At 40.3% G+C, this 20996-nt stretch overlaps 1 protein-coding gene across 4 annotated transcripts in view; it reads left to right on the forward strand.

Annotated features, from left to right (window-relative positions):
* nek7 (NIMA-related kinase 7) overlaps nucleotides 1–20996 on the forward strand; it is a 179557-nt gene that overhangs the window by 86058 nt on the left and 72503 nt on the right. For all 4 annotated transcript variants that reach the window (XM_078218147.1, XM_078218149.1, XM_078218148.1 and 1 more), the window contains exons 4-5: nucleotides 16080–16220; nucleotides 20219–20281. In XM_078218147.1, coding sequence (XP_078074273.1) covers nucleotides 16080–16220; nucleotides 20219–20281 — 204 coding nt within the window. The remainder of the gene's footprint in view (nucleotides 1–16079; nucleotides 16221–20218; nucleotides 20282–20996) is intronic.

Below are 20996 nucleotides of genomic sequence, written 5' to 3' on the forward strand. Positions count from 1 at the left end.
CGGTTTCCTCCCACAGTCCAAAGATGTGCGGGTTAGGTTGATTGGCCATGCTAAAAATTGCCCTTAGTGTCCTGAGATGCGTAGGTTGGAGGGATTAGTGGGTAGATATGGGGGTAGAGCCTGGGTGGGATTGTGGTCGGTACAGACTCGATGGGCCGAATGGCCTCTTTCTGTACTGTAGGGTTTCTATGATTCCTATGATTCTATGATTTCTACAGGCCAATTAGCTTAACATCTGGTCAAAGGGGAAATGATGATAGCTGTTGGGTGTCATGGCAGGGCACTTAAAAGCTATCAGGCAGAGTCAACATGACTTTGTGAAAGGCAAATCATGTTTTACCAATATATTGGAGTTCCTTGAAGGGGTCGCATATACTTTGGATAAAGCGGATCTTGTGTACGTGCTGTACTTGGATTTCCCATGAGCATTTGAGAAGGTGCCACATCAAAAATAATGGCAGAAAATAGAAGCTCATAATGTAAGGGGTAACATGGATAGAAGATTGGCTTGCTAACAGGAAGCAAAGAGTAGGCATGAATGTCTTTTTCTGGTTGGTGGGATGTAACAAATGGTCTGCCACAAGGATCAGTGTTGGGACCTCACTTTGCAAAATGATTTGGATGAAACAACCCAAGGTATGGTTGCTAAATTTGATAATGCAAATAGGTAGGAAAGTAATGTGTGAAGACGACATGAGGCTACAAGGGGACAAATGAGTTAAGTGGATGGGTAAAGATCTGGCAAATGGATTATAATGTGGGAAAATGTGAAATTATCCAATTTGGTATGAATAAAGCATATTATCTAGATCAGAAATTGTAGAGCTCTGTGTTTGAGGGATCTGGTGCATGGATCACAAAAGGCTCGTATACAGGTACAGCAAGTCAATAGAAAAGCTCATAGAATGCTATTGCTTATTGTGAGGGGTATTGAATGTGCAAGTAGGGAGGTTATGATTCAGTTATACAAGACACTGGTGAGACCATAAATGATGTACTGTGTACTGTATTAAGGAAGGATGTAAATGCATTAGAAGCAATTCAAAGAAGGTTTACTAAACTAATACCAAGAATGGGCGAATTGTCTTAAAAGAGGTTAATCGGGTTCGGCTTGTATCTGCTGGATTTCAGAAGAGTAAGATGTGATTGGATTGAAACATACTGAGGGAGCTTGACAGGGTGGATGCGGAGAGGATGTTTCCTCTTGTAGGAGAGGCTTGGGGTCATTGTTTAAAAATGAGTCACCCATTTAACACATGAGAATTTTTTTTCTTCGAAGGTAGCGAGTCTTTGGAGCTCTCTTTCTCAAAAGGCAATGGAAGCAGTGTCTGTTTTCAAGCCAGAGATCAGTGAATTTGTGATAAATAAGGGGGTGAAAGGGAGGTTAAAGTCAGATCAGCCATGATCTTATTGAATGGCGGTGTAGGATCGAAGGACCAAGAGGCCTACTCCTAATTTGTATTTTCATACTTCCAGCTGCAGTAGATTTGGTTTCATTTTTGCACAGTAAATGGGAACAATCTGCTCACAATGAAAATCAGGCACAGAGATGTATATTTTTTGGTAAAGTAATACAATACAAGTAAAGTAATGCAATACAAATACAGAACCTACATGTGCAGAAGTGTTGTTTAATTTTGTTATTTCTGTTTGACAGCTTATTAAATTATGGGGAAGATTTCATTTAAAATTACCTTTTGAATGCAACCACAATGAATGTTGTATGCATCCAGCCTGATTACTGTAATACATGGTTCAAAAGTATTGTAATATTAGAGTTTTTTTAGACTTTGTTTGAATAGACCTAGGGTTTCCTGTATTTTCTTTTGAGAGATAAGTTACTTGTTGGGTTAAAATGTTGTAATATATCATTCAAAAGGTTCAGTAAGAATTTAAAGAATATTTTGGACTTTAGAAATGTCACCTGACAACCAGTTGAAGTAGCATAATAGAGAGCTGTTTGAAATATGGAAGCTGATTTTGAAATTCACAATACAATTCTCTCTTGTTCAACTTCATTTTAAATTATCCTTGTGCTATTCAATTATCCAATAGTCATTGTAATAAAATTGCACTTTATTGTGAGGAGAAAAAAGTTTTAATTGATGTATTCATATGGAATTGGAAACTGGCATTTTAAACAGAGGCAAAGCTTGCTTCTAATTTACTATGTGTGAAAGGTTATAAATTATGTGGCTGTTAATCATAATTTAACTGCTCCCAATAGGATAATTCACTGCTTCAAAATTAAAATGATAATTCATGTACTCAGTTATGCCTTCATGTTTCTACCACAGACTATACTCTAACTACTTTACACATGACCCGAATTCCCTTTTCATCAGGGGTCATGGAATAGGATGTCATGCTTGTAATTTACATGTGGGAGATTTCTGAAACTTTTCTCGCTCATAATAATAAGGATAACCACTGGTCACAAAAAGATACTTCAGCCTTTAATATTTTACTGTTTTTTTTCATAAGTGAAATTGGGTTTCAAATTTTCAGATGTGCATATATTTATATATCAGCATTGTAGTTCTTTGGCAAATGGCTCTTGACACTTAATCCTGATTCAATTTCAGACTCCAGTCCCTGTTGTAAAATGACTGCCTTTGTTCTGTTGTCTGACCAGAAGTGTATAGAATTTCTTCCCGCTGTAATATTGAACCAAATTTTGATGTAACAGCACATCTAATAGTGTCTGTCATTCATTAGTCTTGCTCTTCCCCTTCAGCTCAAAACATATTTGCCCACTAAGTTCCTGAAAGTGTGAGCTGCTAATGCAGCAGTGAGAGAAACAAGCCATCTGAGACCTTGGTGAATTAGCCAATTACCACCCCATCGGTCTAACCCTTATCAGCAAAATGATAGAAAGTGTTGTTGACAGTGCTATCCAGTAGCACTTAGTCAGCAGTAACCTGCTCACTGATGCTCAATTTTGGTTCCTCTCGGGCCACTCAGCCCTTGATCACATTATAACCTTCCTGCAAACATGGGTAAAGGAGCTGAACTCAGTGAGGTGAGTGTGTGACAGCCCTTACCATCAATGCGGCATTTGACTAAGTGTGACACAAGGATCCTTGGAAAAACTGGAGTCATTGGAATCCGGGAGTGGGGGAGGGAGGGATGGATGCTTGCTGATGATTGCAGAGTTTTCAGCTCCACTCATGACTACTCTGATACTGAAGCAGTCTGTGTCCATATACAATAAGGTCTGGATAACATTCAGGCTTGGGCTGATAAATGGCAAATAACATTCTCACCACACAAGCGCCAGGCAATGATCATCTCCAATAAGAGACAATTCAGTCATTCTCCATGATATTTATTGGCTTTACCATCACTGATTCACCCATTCTCAACATCATGGGGGGGTGGCGGGGTTACCATTGACCAGAAACTGAACTGGACCAGCCATATAAATACTGTGGCTACAGGAGCAGGTTGGAGGTTGGGAATTCCAGGGAGAGTAACCCCCACTCTCGACGACTCAAAGCTTGCCCATCATTGGGAAGGCACACATCAGGAGTGAGATGTGATACACTCCACCTGCTTGGATGAGTGCAACTCCAGCAACACTGCAGAAGCTTGATGCCATCCAGGACAAAACAGCCTGTTTGGCATCAACGTACAGCAGCAGCAGTTTACCATCTACACTTTGCATTGAAGTAACTAATTAAGACTTCAGCAAATCTGTGACCTCTACCACCTAGAACGATAAGTACTGCAGATGGATGGGAACATGACCACCTGCAAGCTCTTCTCTAAGCCACGCGCCATTCTGATACAGAACTATGGCAACGATTGTCCCAAAAGTGCTGAATTGATGGGAGAACTGTTCTAAATCCCGACTGTTCTGTCAATTCAGCTTTTCACCTGAATCTCGGCACTCTGTGCACTGACGAGGTCCCAATTGGGAATCTCATTAAATACCCAGGAGGACGGGGCCTATTCACGCCAGAGTTTGACAGTTCTGGAACTCTTGGTCCCAATCTCTCAGACTCCCCGTTTGCTGGCCAGCTCAATTGCTGGCCAGCCTGGACACCCCCCCCCCCCCCCAACGACCCGATCATGGCCCCCAGAGCAGTTCCTGGGCCAGCCCTGACCCCTCCCCCCTCCTCCGGAGCACCCCAATGGACAGGCCTTGCATGCCCCAATCACTGCTCTCCCTCCATCCCAGACCGATCCTGTCTGCAAAGTGGCAGTGGGACTCTTGGCCCTGCCCCCTTGGCACTGCCAATGCCGAATGGGCAGTGCCAAGGTGCCCCTGGGCATGGCCACTTTGCCCCTTGGGCAGTGCCAGGGGGCACAGATTGGTACTGCCAGGGTACCTGTGCCCAAGGGGGCACCACCCCCCGGCTGGCTGACCCCCTGAGGGCCCCAGTTGCCCCCCCCCCCCCCCCCCCCCCCCCCCCCCATTCCGGCAGGGTCTCCCGCTAGTTCCCAGAACGTGGAGAGCTAGTCTGAACCCCACCGGAATGAAGTACTCCTGGCGGGATGGGAGATTCAATCGGGACCTGAAAGGTCCTGATAATGAACACATATACCTGCAGAAAAGATTCAAATTACTTAACTGCCTTCCTGCCGGTTTCCAGCGTGGTCTAACCGGCAACTGTTGGCTGGCTCTGGGAGATGCACATGCGCTCCCGGCGCATGCACACATCCCTGTTCAAGGCCAGAGACGCGTGTCTCCCACCGCGACCCGACAGAAAAGTTGCGGGTCGCAATGGGAAAATTGTGGTTTATGTTTCCGTTCCTTCGCTGTCACTGGGTCAAAATCCTGGAACTCGCTCCTATAATAGCACTGTGGAAGTACCTACATCTCGCACACTGGCAGATCAAGGAGGTCACTCACCACCATCTTCTCAAGGGCTGTTAGGGATGAGCAAAGGAATGCAGCCAATGCCCACATCCCATGACTTCATTAAAATAAGTTAACAGTTGCAATATTGAGAATGAAGTATTAATTATAGTTAATGAACTCAGTATCAAATCAGGTACAGGTGAGAAATAAAGGGAAAGAAAGGTTCGATAAAGAGAAAGGGAAGAGTTTTTTTAAAGAAGTAAATATTTAAAATTTGACATTTTAGATATCAACAACAATGAATACCTGAAGGAATGAGACTTAACATTTGTAATATTTCATTTCCAGTGCCATTGAGGAAGTGCTGCACAATTATCACGGTAAAAGGTTACTTTTGTTTAACATAATGAGACCTAGTCTTTTGTAGCGAGTTTAGTTTCTGTCCATGGCACAATTACAACAGCTTCACAACTTCCAATGCATGTCAATTGTGAGACTGATGTTTTGCTAAACTAACACTTTTTTGGATATTGGCATTTAACTGTGCAACGTCCCACACCTATAAAGTTGGTTAAAGTGCAGCAAACACCATTAGCCTCGCCATTATTTTGAGCGCAACATTTGGGCACTTTAAATTTACATGCTTCTGGAATAAAATAAAAACATTTTGAGCAACTTATAGATTTGCTGGGTCCTGCCCTGGTTGCTGTATCCGTCATGCTGCAGCTCACGTTATGGTGGACACATGTCAATGTGAGATGATGTGAAGGCTTTCATTAAGTAATAAAATGTGGCATTAAGTAACAGATAAAGCACAGCACATGAGGTATTTTTGATTTTCACATCACTTCTCAAACCAGATATTTGTGTTGGAAGAAAAATTGTTCTTTTTGTCCTGTTGTGGCATTTGCTTTTTAAAAAATATATATTTCCAGTCCAAAAATGTGCAGGTTAGGTGGATTAGTTGTGTAAATGTGCAGAGTTATGGTGGGGAGGGAGGGAATGGTGGCGGATGAGATGCTCTTTCGGGAGACGGTGCAAATTTAATGGGCCAAAAGACCGCCTCCTGCAATGTAGGGATTCTATGATTGCCACAACTTGTCGTGAGTTAAAATATTTTTCTGAAAGAGTGATGGCGTACTAAACCAGAGGCCACTGATTTGTATAATTTGAAATATCATATTTTTAATCAAGTATAATTTACAGGATTTCTTTCAATAAAGTTGTTTGTTGATTAAATTGTTAACTAATGAAACAAAGATTATTCAGTGGCCTTATCTCCCCACAAGTAGCTTTCAAAAGGTATTCATAACATCATATTTTTGACAAACATGCTTTAGTTCTCTTCCTTGACTTGCTGCAACTATTACAGGATGTTGCTTCGTTGGTGTATTCACATACAGCCAAGTCAACAGTTTGCCAATTTGCAGGTGTCAAATGCTTCCTGCCACTTTTAAAATGTTTGGATAGAATTTATTTTGCCAAGCTTCTCAAAATCTGTTTAACACATTTTCTACTTAACAGTAATTTGCACTTTGTACTGTCCAGTATTTCAGCACACCTATGGAACACCTTTTATTTAATCTGGACTGCTACTTCATAAAATGTGCTTTGTGGGAATAACACATTTTAAATGGAATTTAGTTAGTTATTTATAGCCAACATGAATAATTGATGTACAGAAAACATAGTATTTTGGTAGAAGAATGATTGAAAAGGAAGGTTGAAAATGTAGACTGCCTTCCATGATAAAGAAAGTAGGAGATCATAGATTAAGTTGATATTGAGAGGATTAAAAAGAAAACCCAAAATGTTTTGGTTGAACAAGCTTTGGAAAGAAAGTGCACCTATACTTGTGGTGTCGATGTTTTTTATGATAAAGGGTTGGTTTGTGCATTCCCAATAGCTTCAAATACTGAGACATTGCTCACAAGACTGAGTATAAATAACTGGAAAAAACCCAAAAACACTTGTCCTCAAACTGAAGGCAGACCTCAAGGAGTGTGTCTTCATCTCAGGATGTCAAAGGGGGCATGACTTGGCTGGAATTGCAACTCACCGCTAGAGCCTATTTACCTTGCACTGGGCTCTCGCTGCAGACGAGACAGAATGTAGCAGGTAACTTTTTTCTAACATGTCGTCGGCGGCATAAGCCACATCTTCGCTTATGGACATGAAGATGCAAATTATTGACATTTGCTTGATTAGTATGGATGCAATACAGCAATTCATGGTGCAAGTGTACATCTAATGCTGGATATGTTTTTAAAAAATGATTCACCTTTTAAGTGGGTCGGAGCAAATTAAGTGGGTCGGAGCGAATTTCAAAATCAATTCGAGATACTTTGTTAACTATCGCTAATAAAGCAAGTTTAAAAATCTTGTACTGTTTTATCTCTCATCCTTAAGTACCACAATCATGTCACATTTGGCACTGACTGTGTTTTGATGCTAACTAACTCTGACTTTCATTTCATAAACTTGCATTGATTAAATGTCACAGACAAGTTCAGTATGTTCAGTTAATTTTACACCATATCTGTATTTGCAGTGGATTTAGCTCTGGGGATTTGAGGCTTGTACTGTCGCAAAGGTAGCTTGCTAAACAAACTTTCCTTAAGTTACCTATGTTCTGTCAATCCTATGTTTTAATTGCCTTCACTGAAGAGGAGAGGGCTATTTTTAGTCACTAACATGAGAGCAGCAACAACATGCTAAAATAAAACTGCTGACCTGCGACACGTCCTTAGATTCTTCGTATCAAATTGCTCCAGACTGGGGACCAGTAACTGAAATAAGTAAGATTGATTAACTTTTATATTGCTGGCACATATTGTAAATGAGTAATTTCAAGATTGTAACTTCATCTGTATTTCACCCAAATATATATTTCTTGACCAGAAACTAATCTCAATTCATCATTTAATTTGCTAGCCCCCATAAAATGCGCTTGCAGGTTCTGCAGGCGGCCATGACAGGGCCATCCCTGTCTGGCCCATTGTTAAAACCCCTGCTGACAGAACAATGGGGTTGGGTGTGATCCTGGGGGGACGGGGAGGGGGGTACACATGAGTCAGTGGTGTAGATAGGGGTTTCCTGGACAGGGTATGGTGACAGTTATGGGGGATGAGGGGTGGTGAACCAGGGGTACAAGTGTTTAGCAGCACTAGCTAGCACTGGATTAACAGAAGTGCAAAGACCATTATGATTTGAAGGGGCTGTGCTTTTATGCCGTTTAGGAATAGTGCTCATACAATACTGCATGAAAGTAAGTATCAGGCAAACAGCCCAAGATTACATGTTAGGTCCTGGCAGGGCCAATAGTGAGAGTTCCCATGGAGCTTTTTCTGGCAAACCGGAAGGTTTGGGTTCCAGTGATAGTTAGCTCCCTTGAACTTGCAATTGCATTGCATCTCAATAACAGCAAATGTCACAGAATTGCCACTAATGAGACTAGAAGATCTGGGCCAATAACTCTGTTTCTCCCTCCACAGATGCTGCTTGATGTGCTGAGTGTTACAGCATTTCTTTTTTACCTTTGGTTCAGATTTGCAGCATCAACAGCATTTTGATTTTTACAATGAGCTAACTTTTGCTACACTATACTTTGTTTGAGATTTAATTTAATAATTGAGTCAGCATTTTAATGGACATTTGGCATTGCTGCATAAAATCAAACCGCCAAGCTTCATCAGAAACTTAGCGAAGCCATGTGGTCATAATACTGAGTGACAATTCTAAATGTGGGGTGCACATCAGTCTTCTGATCTGTAAAATCCTCATAGAATGTACAAATTTGTACATTCGGAGGTTCGATGACTTTATAGCAAAACAGGCGCCAACAGTTTGAGCCGGTATAACTACGTCTTCATGCATCTGATCTATGCACCTGACAATTTAATGGAGTGATTTTGTTTTAATAAAATAAATCCTTGCTCTCTTATGACATAAGCACCTGGCTTCTTTTCTGTGCCATCAATGGTGGCACAATGATGATTTGGAATTCATCATGAAATTTCATCCCAGTACATTCCAGTAATGCATCGGAGTGTGTGGAATCTTTTGTTCTACAAGACGGTACACTATTTGCACTATACTGTATTTTCAGACATATCCAAAAAACTGTTACAGTTCTGCTTTCCAGAATCTCAATCATACAAGGCTCAACAGATGCAAAAGTAAGACAGCAGCAATCTGTTGTTGCAGAAGACTATGGAAAATTGTGAACTGTATGTGGGGAATATACTTGCATTTCTGAGAGGATTTCCAACTTGTCATAGTCAGGATGCATTACAAGCTTTTGTAACACACTCCGGGCATTCTGATGATTTCTTGAACTGAGGGTAGAGCTTACCAGTTTAGAATTTCTATGATGCATTATAGCCTACAACACACGCCCAACATATTGTATTTAATTGTATCCACTGTTGAAATTTTTTATGGGGTCATAAGGAGTTTCCTTTATTTGTTGATGTATTAAATAATAGAAAGGAGAAATGCTGTATAATAGTCTGGCAAGTTGTTTTGGCAGTGGATTCAAGAATTGCATTTTACTGGGAAATGCACTACCAGTTAGAGGAAAATGATGCATGTAGTATGTTCTGCTTTCATTACAGGTTTGTCAATTGAAGCAGTATGCTATAGACAGGATTTATTGCCTAATTTGCTATTTTGTTACTATTTTAATACTCTGCATTTCAAGTGCGTCCTCAGATACTTGACTTCTCGATGTGATTTTGAGCCTGCACACACTGCAGGAATGGCTGTGTGTACTCAAAACCCAGAGAGCGTGGTTCGTGCTCCCCACTTACAGGATATTTAGCAAATATTCATTTGCAATAGGTCCACCTAAATGTGAACCTGTTGTAAGGATTTCCCCAGGGTTGTAAAGGCAAGTATGACAACCAGGGGAGAGGAACATGGCCAGGTAGTGGTTTATCAATGCCCCAGCACAGGTTGGCACCATGCCAGTGGGAGCCTCATTTGGAGAGGGAATTCATTTAGATATGGTGGTTGAAGGGACTGGCCGGGATTGGGGGGGCACTACCTGCTATGACTGCGTGGAGAGGGAGGGGCTTGGGGGTGGGTGGGGAAGATAGAGAAGTGCTGACTTCGATTGGGGGCGGGGAGAGGGGCGGTTTCCTCAGGTACTGGTTCTTTAAAGGGCACTCTGAGCAGTGGAGTTTTGCTGATGCATTGTTGCTCAGACCCCCACCCCCATGGTGGTGTAAAACACCATTGGTTTGTTTTTGGCAGAGTGTTATAATATCTGGAGAGAATACCAACCCTTTTCCTTGGTGAGAAACATGCTGGTTTTCTCACTGGAAAAAAAGATTCTACTGTTTTTAGTAAGATTTTACCCAGTGTCTCCTACTTGGAGCGTAATTTATTCTTTAGGTATCACACCCGAGGGGAAAAATACACTTTTGGCTTGTCCAATTGAGATGAGCTGAGTTGAAATCGCAAAATCCTGTTTACAAAATAATTACTTGAAGTTGCAGCTCATTTTATTGCTATTAGTGTAGCCAGCCATCTAATCTTGTTGATGCATCAGGAACTGTAGGAGTTAAACATCATTAACCAAGAAGTCGTTGTAATGCTGCAAGATAGGAGGAAACGTGCATTGTAACTACTCATTTAGTGAATTCAACTTTAGAAAACTGATTACATCCAATGTATTTATTATTTTGCTGCTCTTTATATTATGAACTAAGTCTCAACAGGAATTAGTTAATTCAGAAAATAGTTTTTTGAATATTGATTTTTTCCCCCCCTGTTTTATTAGCTGTTAAATAAAACCTTTTATCCTAAAACAATTTGGTGCTCTAAAATGTAATATGATTGTGGCTGTAAACGTGATGCCTTTAAATGGATTTTTGATGGATGCATAATTCTGTCTCCAAATGTGAATTGCTCAATGAAGCTCAAATTCTGTTCTGTTAAATGAGTAGCAGAACTTCATTTCACTTCACAAGATGCAAGAATTGGTTTTCTGAGACACATTTCATTGATCTGAGTTAAAGCACATTTCGGATAAAATTAAGTTAGTGGAATAACAAAAGCAAACAACTGTATGGCAAATAAAAGTGACCCAGTGGTGGTTAGGAATGTACAGTTATGTTGTTCCTCACATCAGCTCTCCATGTCTAAATTGTATGACAGGACAAGGCAGCAGATGAGACAAGCTGTCGCTCAGCTACTCTGGCCTTTTGAAGAGAGGCCATGGGAGGAAAAGGTGCTGCAAATAGGCTGTGAAGTTTACATACACTGCCCACTGTTAAACAGATTACCTCTAATGAAGTGTCTAATGCTCAGCCTGCATCAGCCTAATCCTAGGTGGCAGTTTGTCCCTCAGCTGCCAAGAAACACCACCCTCTGGCCTTATATCACCAATGTCTTCACAGTGCACTGGGAGGTGCCTGGCTTTAATAAACCAAGACAGTGTGTGATCTGACATGCAAATGTAGGTCATTGCATATGTAAATGTGTGATTACAGACTTGCATGCCAGAACACATTAGTGAGACTTTGCTCTCAGCATGTGGTTGTCATAGTTCCTCAAAAGCTGATGCTAACATTTGTCAAGTTATCACATACGCCAAAAAGACAAAAAAAATAGTGCTGTAAATGTGGTCTACTTAATGAATCTGTAATTCACAAATTCTAAAGTATTTGAAAATATTCACCTTGCTGTTTTTAAACACTTTCAATTCATGTTAGCATTGTATGTGCTCTCCTATCAAATACATAACTTTAATTGATAGGCAGCATTTGCAGCTCCAACGTTTAAAATTTTGATTTATTTTGCTCTATTCATTTGAATATGATCTATTCGCTGATATCTGATAGCAGCGTTCAGAGTTATCAATTGTTTACAGACCTGTGTTGTCAATATAAAAAAAAATGCCTAAAGACTGCTTTCACTTTTGTATGTTGCCACAAACTCTTTTTAATTCAGGTATTAACCATTTTGAACTTAATGGCACTTTTTCCTCATTAAAAAGTACAAAGGGACAGGAGATCCTACAGTCCAAAAATGTGCGGGTTAGGTTGATTGGCTATGTTAAATTGCTCCTTAGTGTTAGGGGGGTGTCAGGGGGATTAGTAGGTTAAATATGTGGGGTGATGGGGATAGTGCCTGGGTGGGATTATTGTCGGTGCAGGCTTGATGGGCCAAATGTCGTCCTTCTGCGCTGTTGGGATTTTATGATTCGATCATTTTTCATGTTCATGACATTATTGTCTCTATGTATCCTAACAATCTGGTGAAGTGAGGTCTGTGGTTGGACACTCAGCAGTCAAGATTGGCTTTCCCTTTTTGCAGTGTTATCTTTTAAATGCACTGTTTTTTTATTCTTTACAGTACTTGGGGATCTAATGGAAGGAAGTATGAGGGAAAATTGTATTTTCTGGCCATGCTCAGATTTCCAACCACTGAAGAGTTTAAGAGGAGAGAACCTGAACTCTGGCAGAAATGCAACAATTTTTTTAAAGAAGCTTCAACTTTTGTTCATGGAGAGAGATTATTTTGTTGGGTTTCCAGTGCGTTATGTCACTGAGGAATGGAATTGGTTTTGGTTTCCACCGTATGCCAAATAATGAGCTGGAAGTAGACTGCCATCTGCAGACTTGGATCAATTGGTACTTATGCCTTTTGGAGAATATAAAGTTGGAGAAGTTCTCGACTGATTTGTCTTAAATTAAAGAATGCAGAAGCATGAAGGCCTGCTAATGCTTGCCACAGACTCTGAAAGCTGCCCACAAAGATCAGGTGAACTCTGTGGCCTGAATTTCACCTCTTCCCGCATTAATTTTATTCTGATGCCAGCTATAGGGATCAGTGGGGTCCAGCAGTAGTGATGTCCTTAAGCAGGCTAACCAGCCAATCACACTGAAGAATTCCTGCAGATTGAAACCAGGAAGTAACTAGCAGATTTTATTATTCACGTCATATTTTTGTCAAAAGCAAAATAATTGGGACGTGTAGGATTAAGGGAGAAGCTGAAATATTTTTTAAATGTTTATTATTTGAAAAGTCAAGGCAATTGTTATTGTGGATTGGAGAAATTTGATGTACAAATTCCATAAAATTAGTTTTTCAGAGCCGAAGAAGTTCAGCAGTTAGTTGCCAAAAATGCATTTAGACCTCATTGAACAAGGCATAACTTTTTCAAAGGGTTTTGCAGCAAGAATAATACCATTAAAAAAAAATGGAAGTCAGATCACTGAGTAATTTCTAGCCGATTTGCATCTCTTCAGAGTTTAAGTGGCACAGTCTGTGGAGGAGGGAGGAATCACTGACTGCAATTTCTCATTTTCTGTGTACATAACTACACACATGCGGATACCAGAATTTTTATCAGTTTCATGGAGTAATGAGGGTAGCTGCTGGAGGTTTTGGTGCTACCACAACTGCAAAATCCAGACCATAATCTGGAATGCTTCAACTATTATCAGGCGTCTAAATGGATAGTGGTGCACAAATGGTCTATATTTATCTAATGTAGTGTTGAATTCCAAAATTATAAGCAAATATTCAAAAGGTGAAGTTTCTACAGTTTGGTGGGTTCACTTATTGGATTGGACTTTTTGTTTTGTAGTGAATGGCAGCAAAGCTCATGGCATGATTTTTAAAAATAAATTCTGGATAAAGCAGTTGTGTTAAATGCAAGAATACTGCATCTGTCAAAGAACATTAATCTTTACTGAATTTCCTTTGTGGCATATGTTGTCTGTCATGTGGCATTTCCAAAACTCATTCTGTAAATTTTTGTTGCAGACTGTTGGTCTTGGCAATCGTGCATTCTTTCGTTTGCAGGAAAGGTCGTTATGTTAAATGAATGGAGAGCCATGTCCCCACAGCTTTTTGGGTGTGTTAATTAAGGTGTGCCAGAAACAAAGCAAATTTAAGTAGCTAAATAAATAGTAGTAGCTGGAAATCAGGGCAACAAAGTGCTGGAAATACAAGAGCGACTGTCAGCATCTGAAGTGCCAGTAACAAGAATAACAGCTTGTATTTATATAGCACCTTTAATGTAATGAAACGACCCAAGGCACTTCACAGGAGCATTATAGAACAAACTGACAGTGAGTCACATAACGTGATATTAGGTCAGAAGACCAAAGCTTGGGAAAAGAGGTGGGCTTTTAAGGAGTTTCTTAAAGGAGGAAAGATGGGTAAAGGGGTGGCGAGGTGCAGTGAGGTATTCAAGAGCTTGGGGCTGAGGCACCAAAAGGCTTGGCCACCACTGGTGGAGCAATTAAAATTGGGATGCATAAGACACCAGAATTCAGTGCAGACATCTCAGAAGGTTATGGAACTGGAAGAGATTGGAAAGATGGGGAGGAGTGAGACCAAGTAAGAAAAGACCGGTTGATGCTTTTGGCACGGACCCTTTTACAAAACCCCGTTTCCAAGAAATGTTAACCATAAACTATCACTTTTTTTAGATTATCTTGTGTGTATTTGAATTTTGTGTTAACTCGGGCTTGAATACAGTAGGTAGCTTTCAAAATATTAAATTATCAGATTATTTTTAAGTTCAGGGAGTGAAAGAGTTGAAGAATTCAAGGGCAGGAGTGGGAGAGCGGATGAGAAGGCAGAGATCCAGTATCCAAAATCGGCTGAGAAATGATGACTGGATCCAAGGCATGCTAGCGAAGAAAAACAGTATGAGATTGGCATTGACGGAGGCAGGAAGCAAAGCAGGCAGATTTGGGGGAGGCTGAAACAGGAGTTGAAAGTGTCAAGTATATCATGATTTTGAAATTCTATGTAGATGAGTAACAGTATCCTGTTGAAACTCCTTTTGGTCAGGTGGCGGGTGAGTGGTGCAGGGGAAGAACAACTTAAAATGTTGAGAATAAATTTGTATTTAAAACAATGTTTTGAAACAAAATTGTGTATCAGCAAAGTTTGCTGCTGCACCAGTATAGCAGCAGCAAACAGATACCCCACACAGTTTAGAAAGTTAACTTCATGTCCATCAATAGTGAGGTCTCAATGACATTTTCCTAGCTGCTGTTCCTTCTATTTTATGTTGTGCTTAATTGGATACCAAAACCACCAGCTCTGTGTGGGAAGACCTTGTGTAGCTCGTGGAAACTGTTTGGGACATGTTGTGATCCAAAATATAATGTTTTAAAGGGAGGTGAACGGAGTTTCAATCATGCTTTCAAAAGGGAAATAGTTCAGTACTTGAAAGGGGGGGGAAAAAAAGGGTCATGGGGAAAGAGTGGGGTTGAAGGACTGATTAGATTGCTCTGCAGCGAACCAGAATGGGTTTGAGGCTGAATGGCCCACTTGTGTGATTTATCCATTCTATCATTCTGTGAACTACTATTTTTCAAAATATACTGGTTGCTGTCTTGACATCTGAGGCTCATCTATCTATACAAGACCTATGGATGGGAACACACTAATGCAATATAAAATGGTGGTTGAGTAAACATGCATGAATGATCCATGTTTTGCCTCTAAACAGTCCAAATGTTTGTACCTTATGTTAGATACCACCAGTAGACTTGAACTAAATTGATGAAAGATATTTGAACCTTTTAGACCAGTAATTTTAACCTTATCTCAAATGAAATGATCATTTCACAAGTGGGTCCAAGATGCAAAGCAAACATTCTTGAGGTAATTAAAATGAATTGTATTTTTTTGAAAATGTTTAAAAATGATAATTGACTCAGCACTAGTGCTTCCATACACCACACTACAGAATGAGGCTCTAAATTATAGTTGTGATTCCTTAAAGTGACAAGTATATTTTGAGCAAGAGGTGTCAAGCAAAGACCCTCAGTAATCCTTGTCTTTATGTTATCCCCATTCAAATGCAAAAAATAATTATCCGTATCAAATAAAGCTTGTAACTTCCTGCCAATTGCATGGTAGTCTGCCTGCTATCATGGGTGAGGATGATGCATATGACACAAGGTGCTTAAAAAAACTTGAAAGAAAGATTGAAGAATGGTAATGTGGTTGTATTTAGGGCTATCGACAAGTAAGATCTGCTGGGTATTTATTTTGCATTTTTAATTTTCAAAACTGAAGAAGCGAATTATTTTTCTAGCTTTTCCAAAAGTTTTAAGTTGTAATGCTTTTTATGTGAATTATTAGTTTGACAGATTTTAACTAAGAATTGACACCCACAATCATTGTGTCAAGGTGACAAAAATGGATGGAGCTGAATGGCTTTTTAAAATTTTCATGTTAGCTCTCTTTTGTTCTTGGTGCTCTATTTGATTTTATGCATGTTTCAAATTTACAGAAGCCCCTGCGCCCTGATTTGGGTCTCGGTACACTGGGAAACTTCCAAATAGAGAAGAAGATTGGCCGTGGACAATTTAGCGAAGTGTATCGAGCAGCATGTCTCCTAGATGGAATGCCTGTAGCTTTGAAGAAGGTGCAGGTAAGTATCTTTAAGAAATTTAATAGTACTCTATCACAAGTACAGTCGAAAGCCATAGATTCGTGGTGGCACAGTTGTTAGCCCAGCTATCTCACAGCACCAGGGACCCGGATTCGATTCCCGGTTTGGATCACTGTCTGTGTGGAGTTTGTGCGTTCTCCCTGTTTCTTCCCACAGTCCGAAAGACATCCTGCTTAGGTGCAGAAGCCACGCTAAATTCTCCTTCCATGTACCTGAACAGGCACTGGAGTGTGGCGACTAGGGGATTTTCACAGGAACTTCATTGCAGTGTTAATGTAAGCCTACTTGGGATAATTAAACTTTAAATCCAGGGATCAGAAGGAAGAGCTGCAAATGTTTCTGCATGGAAATTAGCTATGAACTTTAGAAATGTGTTGGTTATTTAAATTTATTTTATGGCACTGTCAAACTGTGATATGATGCTCAGTGGCTACAACAGGAATTCACTTAATTCTTTTAAGTTTTAACTGGAGTTTAGAACAAGAGATAATATTGAAACAAAGATTTTTGAAATGGCTTAATAAAGTAGATGCTGAACAATTGTTTGGCGAATCTGCAAAACAGGCACAACGTCAGGATAATGGGGCCGGTCGTGTCAGACTGAGATAGAGAAATTTCTTCACTCAAAGGTTTGTAAATCTTTGGAATTCTCTACTCCCCAGAGAGTTGTGGTTGCTCCATCCTCTATTGTTGAATACATTTAAGACTGGGATAGACAATTGTTTGGTGTCTTGGAATTGAGAGACATGGTGAACATGTAGGAAAATGGAGTTGAAGCCCAAGTTGAATCATGATTGTATTGAATGGTGGAGCATGCTCAACAAGCCATGTGGGTCTGCTGTTTTTAATTCTTATGTTCTTGTGAGCCATGTCATTTATGTGGCGAATGTCGTTGAGTTTCAGATTGCTAAGTGTTAGGGACCAGATCAGAAACCACAAGATATGTTATGAAGTTAGACGAGACCCCAACTAATTTTTGTTTTGGCCTAAGTGTGAGGATAAGATATTTCACTCCAGGTGTGATACTATTAATACATGAGGAAGCTTTTATCAAAACAAACTTTACTTGAACAGTACAGTTTAACTATAACAAATGAAGTAGTTTAACGAATACCAATTGAAAGACTTAAACATGACCTGATACAATTCTAAACCTATCTCTAAAAGTTCCGATTCAAGCAATATTGCTCTTATAGACTTCAACTCCTCTTCAAAATCAGTTAGCAAACAACACTGGATTATGCGTTTTGACTAATTAACTGTTCTAGAGCTTTGAACACTTATGAAGAGACAGAGAGACACCTGTCTTCCAATTCTCCAGCAGCCAACAGAGAGAGACAGAGACACCACTTGCTTCTTTTAGGACCATGCAGAAACTTGTTTATCTTCCCCTGTAAACGTAACCCCTCTCATTAGGACATGACTGTCTCCAGTCAATCCACCTACTCAAACCATACTCTGAAACCCCAGGGGGAAAACCAAAAATAAACAAAAATGCATTCACCCAGATTAAAACGAAACACCCCATTAACTGAGATCAATTATTAGCCTGCATTCTCAGCATGTGAGCTGCCTGGTGCATTTTTCTGATCACGGAAAACTGAGGAGCACCTCAGCAATCTGGATCAAGTGTTAGAGATTTTCAGAGGCAGAGCTACGCCTGAAGCATAGCAAATGCATCTTCCATGTGCAGAGTGTAAAATACTTGGTCGCAAAATCACAGTGCATGGTCTGTCTCTATTGAAAGTCCGTGTCGGAGCTCAGGTTGTTTCTGGGCATGGTGAATTACTACGAGAAGTTTATTTCAGATCTTTCAATAGTGTTGGAGCCAATGTATCTACTACTTCACAAAGAAACGAATAGAAGTGAGGGCGAGCACAAAAAATTTTCAAGGACATGACAGCATTGTTGCAATGAGCTTATCTGTTGATTCACGTGATACCTTGCCCTGTTGGGGCAGTACTGTCTCATCTGATGGAGCACAGCTCATAAAAAACCATTGGTTTTACATCATATACATTTACAGCAGCTGAGTAGGGATATCTGCAGTTAGACACGGAAGGTCTCACCGCCATGTTTGCTATGAAACATTTTCATCAGTACCTTTATGGTCATTCATTCACTATGTACCAACCACTAGCCTTTGAGCCTTTTCCGTGAATCAAGTTCATTCTTCCGATGTGTCAGTGAGAATACAGAGCTGGTTTGTCAGCCTACCAGTATAACCTTGTGAACAGGGCAGGGAAGGACAATATAAATGCAGACGTTTTGAATCATCATCGTTTACCAGGCATGCTCACCAAAACACTGTTTCCTGCAGAGACAATTTTCTTGCTTGAGAGACTTTCACATTCTCCAGTGAATGCTAAACAGGTCAAGCAGTGGAGGAGCCGGAATCTGTTTTACCCGGGTCAATGGATGCCTTATGCGGCGTTGGCCTACTGTTATAGGGGATGATGAATTGAGACCATATGCAAAGTGGAGAAATGAGCTGAGTGTGCAGGATGGCTGTAACCTTCAAGGGTCCAGAGTGGTAGTTCCACCCCTGGTCTTTTACAATGAAGTTCATGAGGCTCACCCAGATGTCTCCCGAATGTATAGTTTCATCAAGTCATATGTTTGGTGGCCTAATATGGATCAGGACTTGGAGAATGAGCTGAAACAGTTCTGTGTCAGATCAGCCAGCACAACTACATCTGTGGACTGGCTTGATCGTCTGCAGTCTAGACTTCATGTGGACTTTGCAGGGCCCTTCATGCGTCATATGTTTCTTGTCATCATGGATGCGCATTCTCAGTGGGTGAAGTACACATCATGATCAATATTAAAGCTCCCATTTTGCAACTCATGGTTTACCGGATTCTCTGACAACAGTCCAACATGGAAAACGCCACGTGTACTACGCCTTTTCATTCAGCCTTAAATAGTTTAGTGGAGCGAGCAGTTCAGACACCAAAGGAAGCATTGAGGAGAATGGCAGATGATACCTTGGCAACCATGCTCTCACGGTTCTTGGTCCAGTATCGTATCATGCCACGACAACAACAGGATTCTCACCAGCTGAATTACTGATGGGTAGGAAGGCAAAGTCTTCTCCAGATCTGCTACATCCAGATACCAAAGCGAGAGGGCTAAAGGGACAGGAAAAGTTTAAAAAGGCATATGGGATACTTGATTTTATCAGTCGCGGCATTGAGTATAAGAGCAAGGAGATCATGTAGGAGTTGTACAGAGTGTTGTTGAGGCCACAGCTGGAGTACTGTGTGCAGTTTCGGTCACCTCACTAAAGGAAGGATGCGACCACACGAGAAGAGATACAGAGGTGGTTGACCATGATGTTGCCTGGGATGGAGCATTTGAGCTATAAAGAGAGACTAGATAGGCTTGGATTGTTTTCTTTAGCGCAGAGAAAGCTGAGTGAGAACATAATTGAGGTGTGAAACCACACAAGAGCTTTTTCCTTAGTTGGTCTTCCTGCACTTGGACTTTAATCCTGTTGTTGCTTGTCCCCAGCCTCCTAGTAATTATTCAAAGTGTGAGGACCTACAATGTTTTTTCTTGAGCTTAGAATCTTTTTTTTGATTTTGTCAATGAAAGAAAATCCCACCTTCATTGCCAATTTTCTTTGTCATGTCCTAACTGTTGGCCCCCCCACCCACGATGCACCTTTCACTGGAGTGTACCATACAACTTGAACATTGCTTTGAAATCCATCTCCAAATGATGCACAACATTTTCTCCGTGTTGAATGGTACAAAGCGCATAATTCTATTTGATTAAATCCTGCTTTTTGCTGCTTTTGACATGTATTTTACAGTGTGTCCTTCTATAAGAATCATCATTCTTGCTTCATTTTGAATGTGTTTTAGTGCAAGGGAAAATACCTTGCACTAAAGGAGAATCAATCTGTTATTTTTGTTACGTTGCTTTTGTTTATTAGACATGTTATGGAACACTTAAATTACTATTTTTCCCAGATATTTGAAATGATGGATGCCAAAGCCCGCCAAGATTGCATCAAAGAAATAGATCTCTTAAAGGTAAGAATGGGGGTGTGAGAACCAGATTACAAACTGGGACAAGGTAACTCTAAGAACTTGTTTTTAATAGTGACGTGGTTGGAGTTAGTTATCTAGTAGAGATTGACTAAATTCTTGAAATAACCAAAACAACTACAGAAAATACTTGTGCATTACTTTACATTGCAGGCTCCAACAAATCATTTGGCAATTACAATTTTGGGAGAGCTATGCCTACAGTAATTGTCACACTGCTGACAGTCTAAGGCTTTAATGCTTGTGGCAACATTCGTTGTGATCATGATCTTGTGCATCCAGTTAGTCAGTCGGATGCAGGCTAAACAAATTACGCACCAGTGACCACTTTCCGAGTAAATCTGTGACCACGAGGTTTTTAACATGTTTAAAAAAAATTAAAGTGAACAGAATATTTGGATTTGCTTTATGATTATGGTAAGTACAACACACGTTTTCAAAAGGATGTCTTTCAATGGAACACTAATATTGTTTGGGCTACCTGTTGGAGGCAGAATACAACCCATAAAGGATAATGTATTAATTTTAGATATAGGTGGAATCTTTCATTGTCGTTATTTTTTTCTCCTCTGTCAATGCTTAATGCTTAATTGGTTTAGTAGGTTAATTACATAAATTAGCTGGTGCCAGGTCTTTAACTGGTGTTTTACTTGCCTTTTAATTGGTTGTGTTCCAGATAGTTTATCAAAATTCATTCAGT

This window comes from Mustelus asterias, chromosome 8 (genome assembly GCF_964213995.1).
Source record: "Mustelus asterias chromosome 8, sMusAst1.hap1.1, whole genome shotgun sequence".
NCBI lineage: Eukaryota > Metazoa > Chordata > Chondrichthyes > Carcharhiniformes > Triakidae > Mustelus > Mustelus asterias.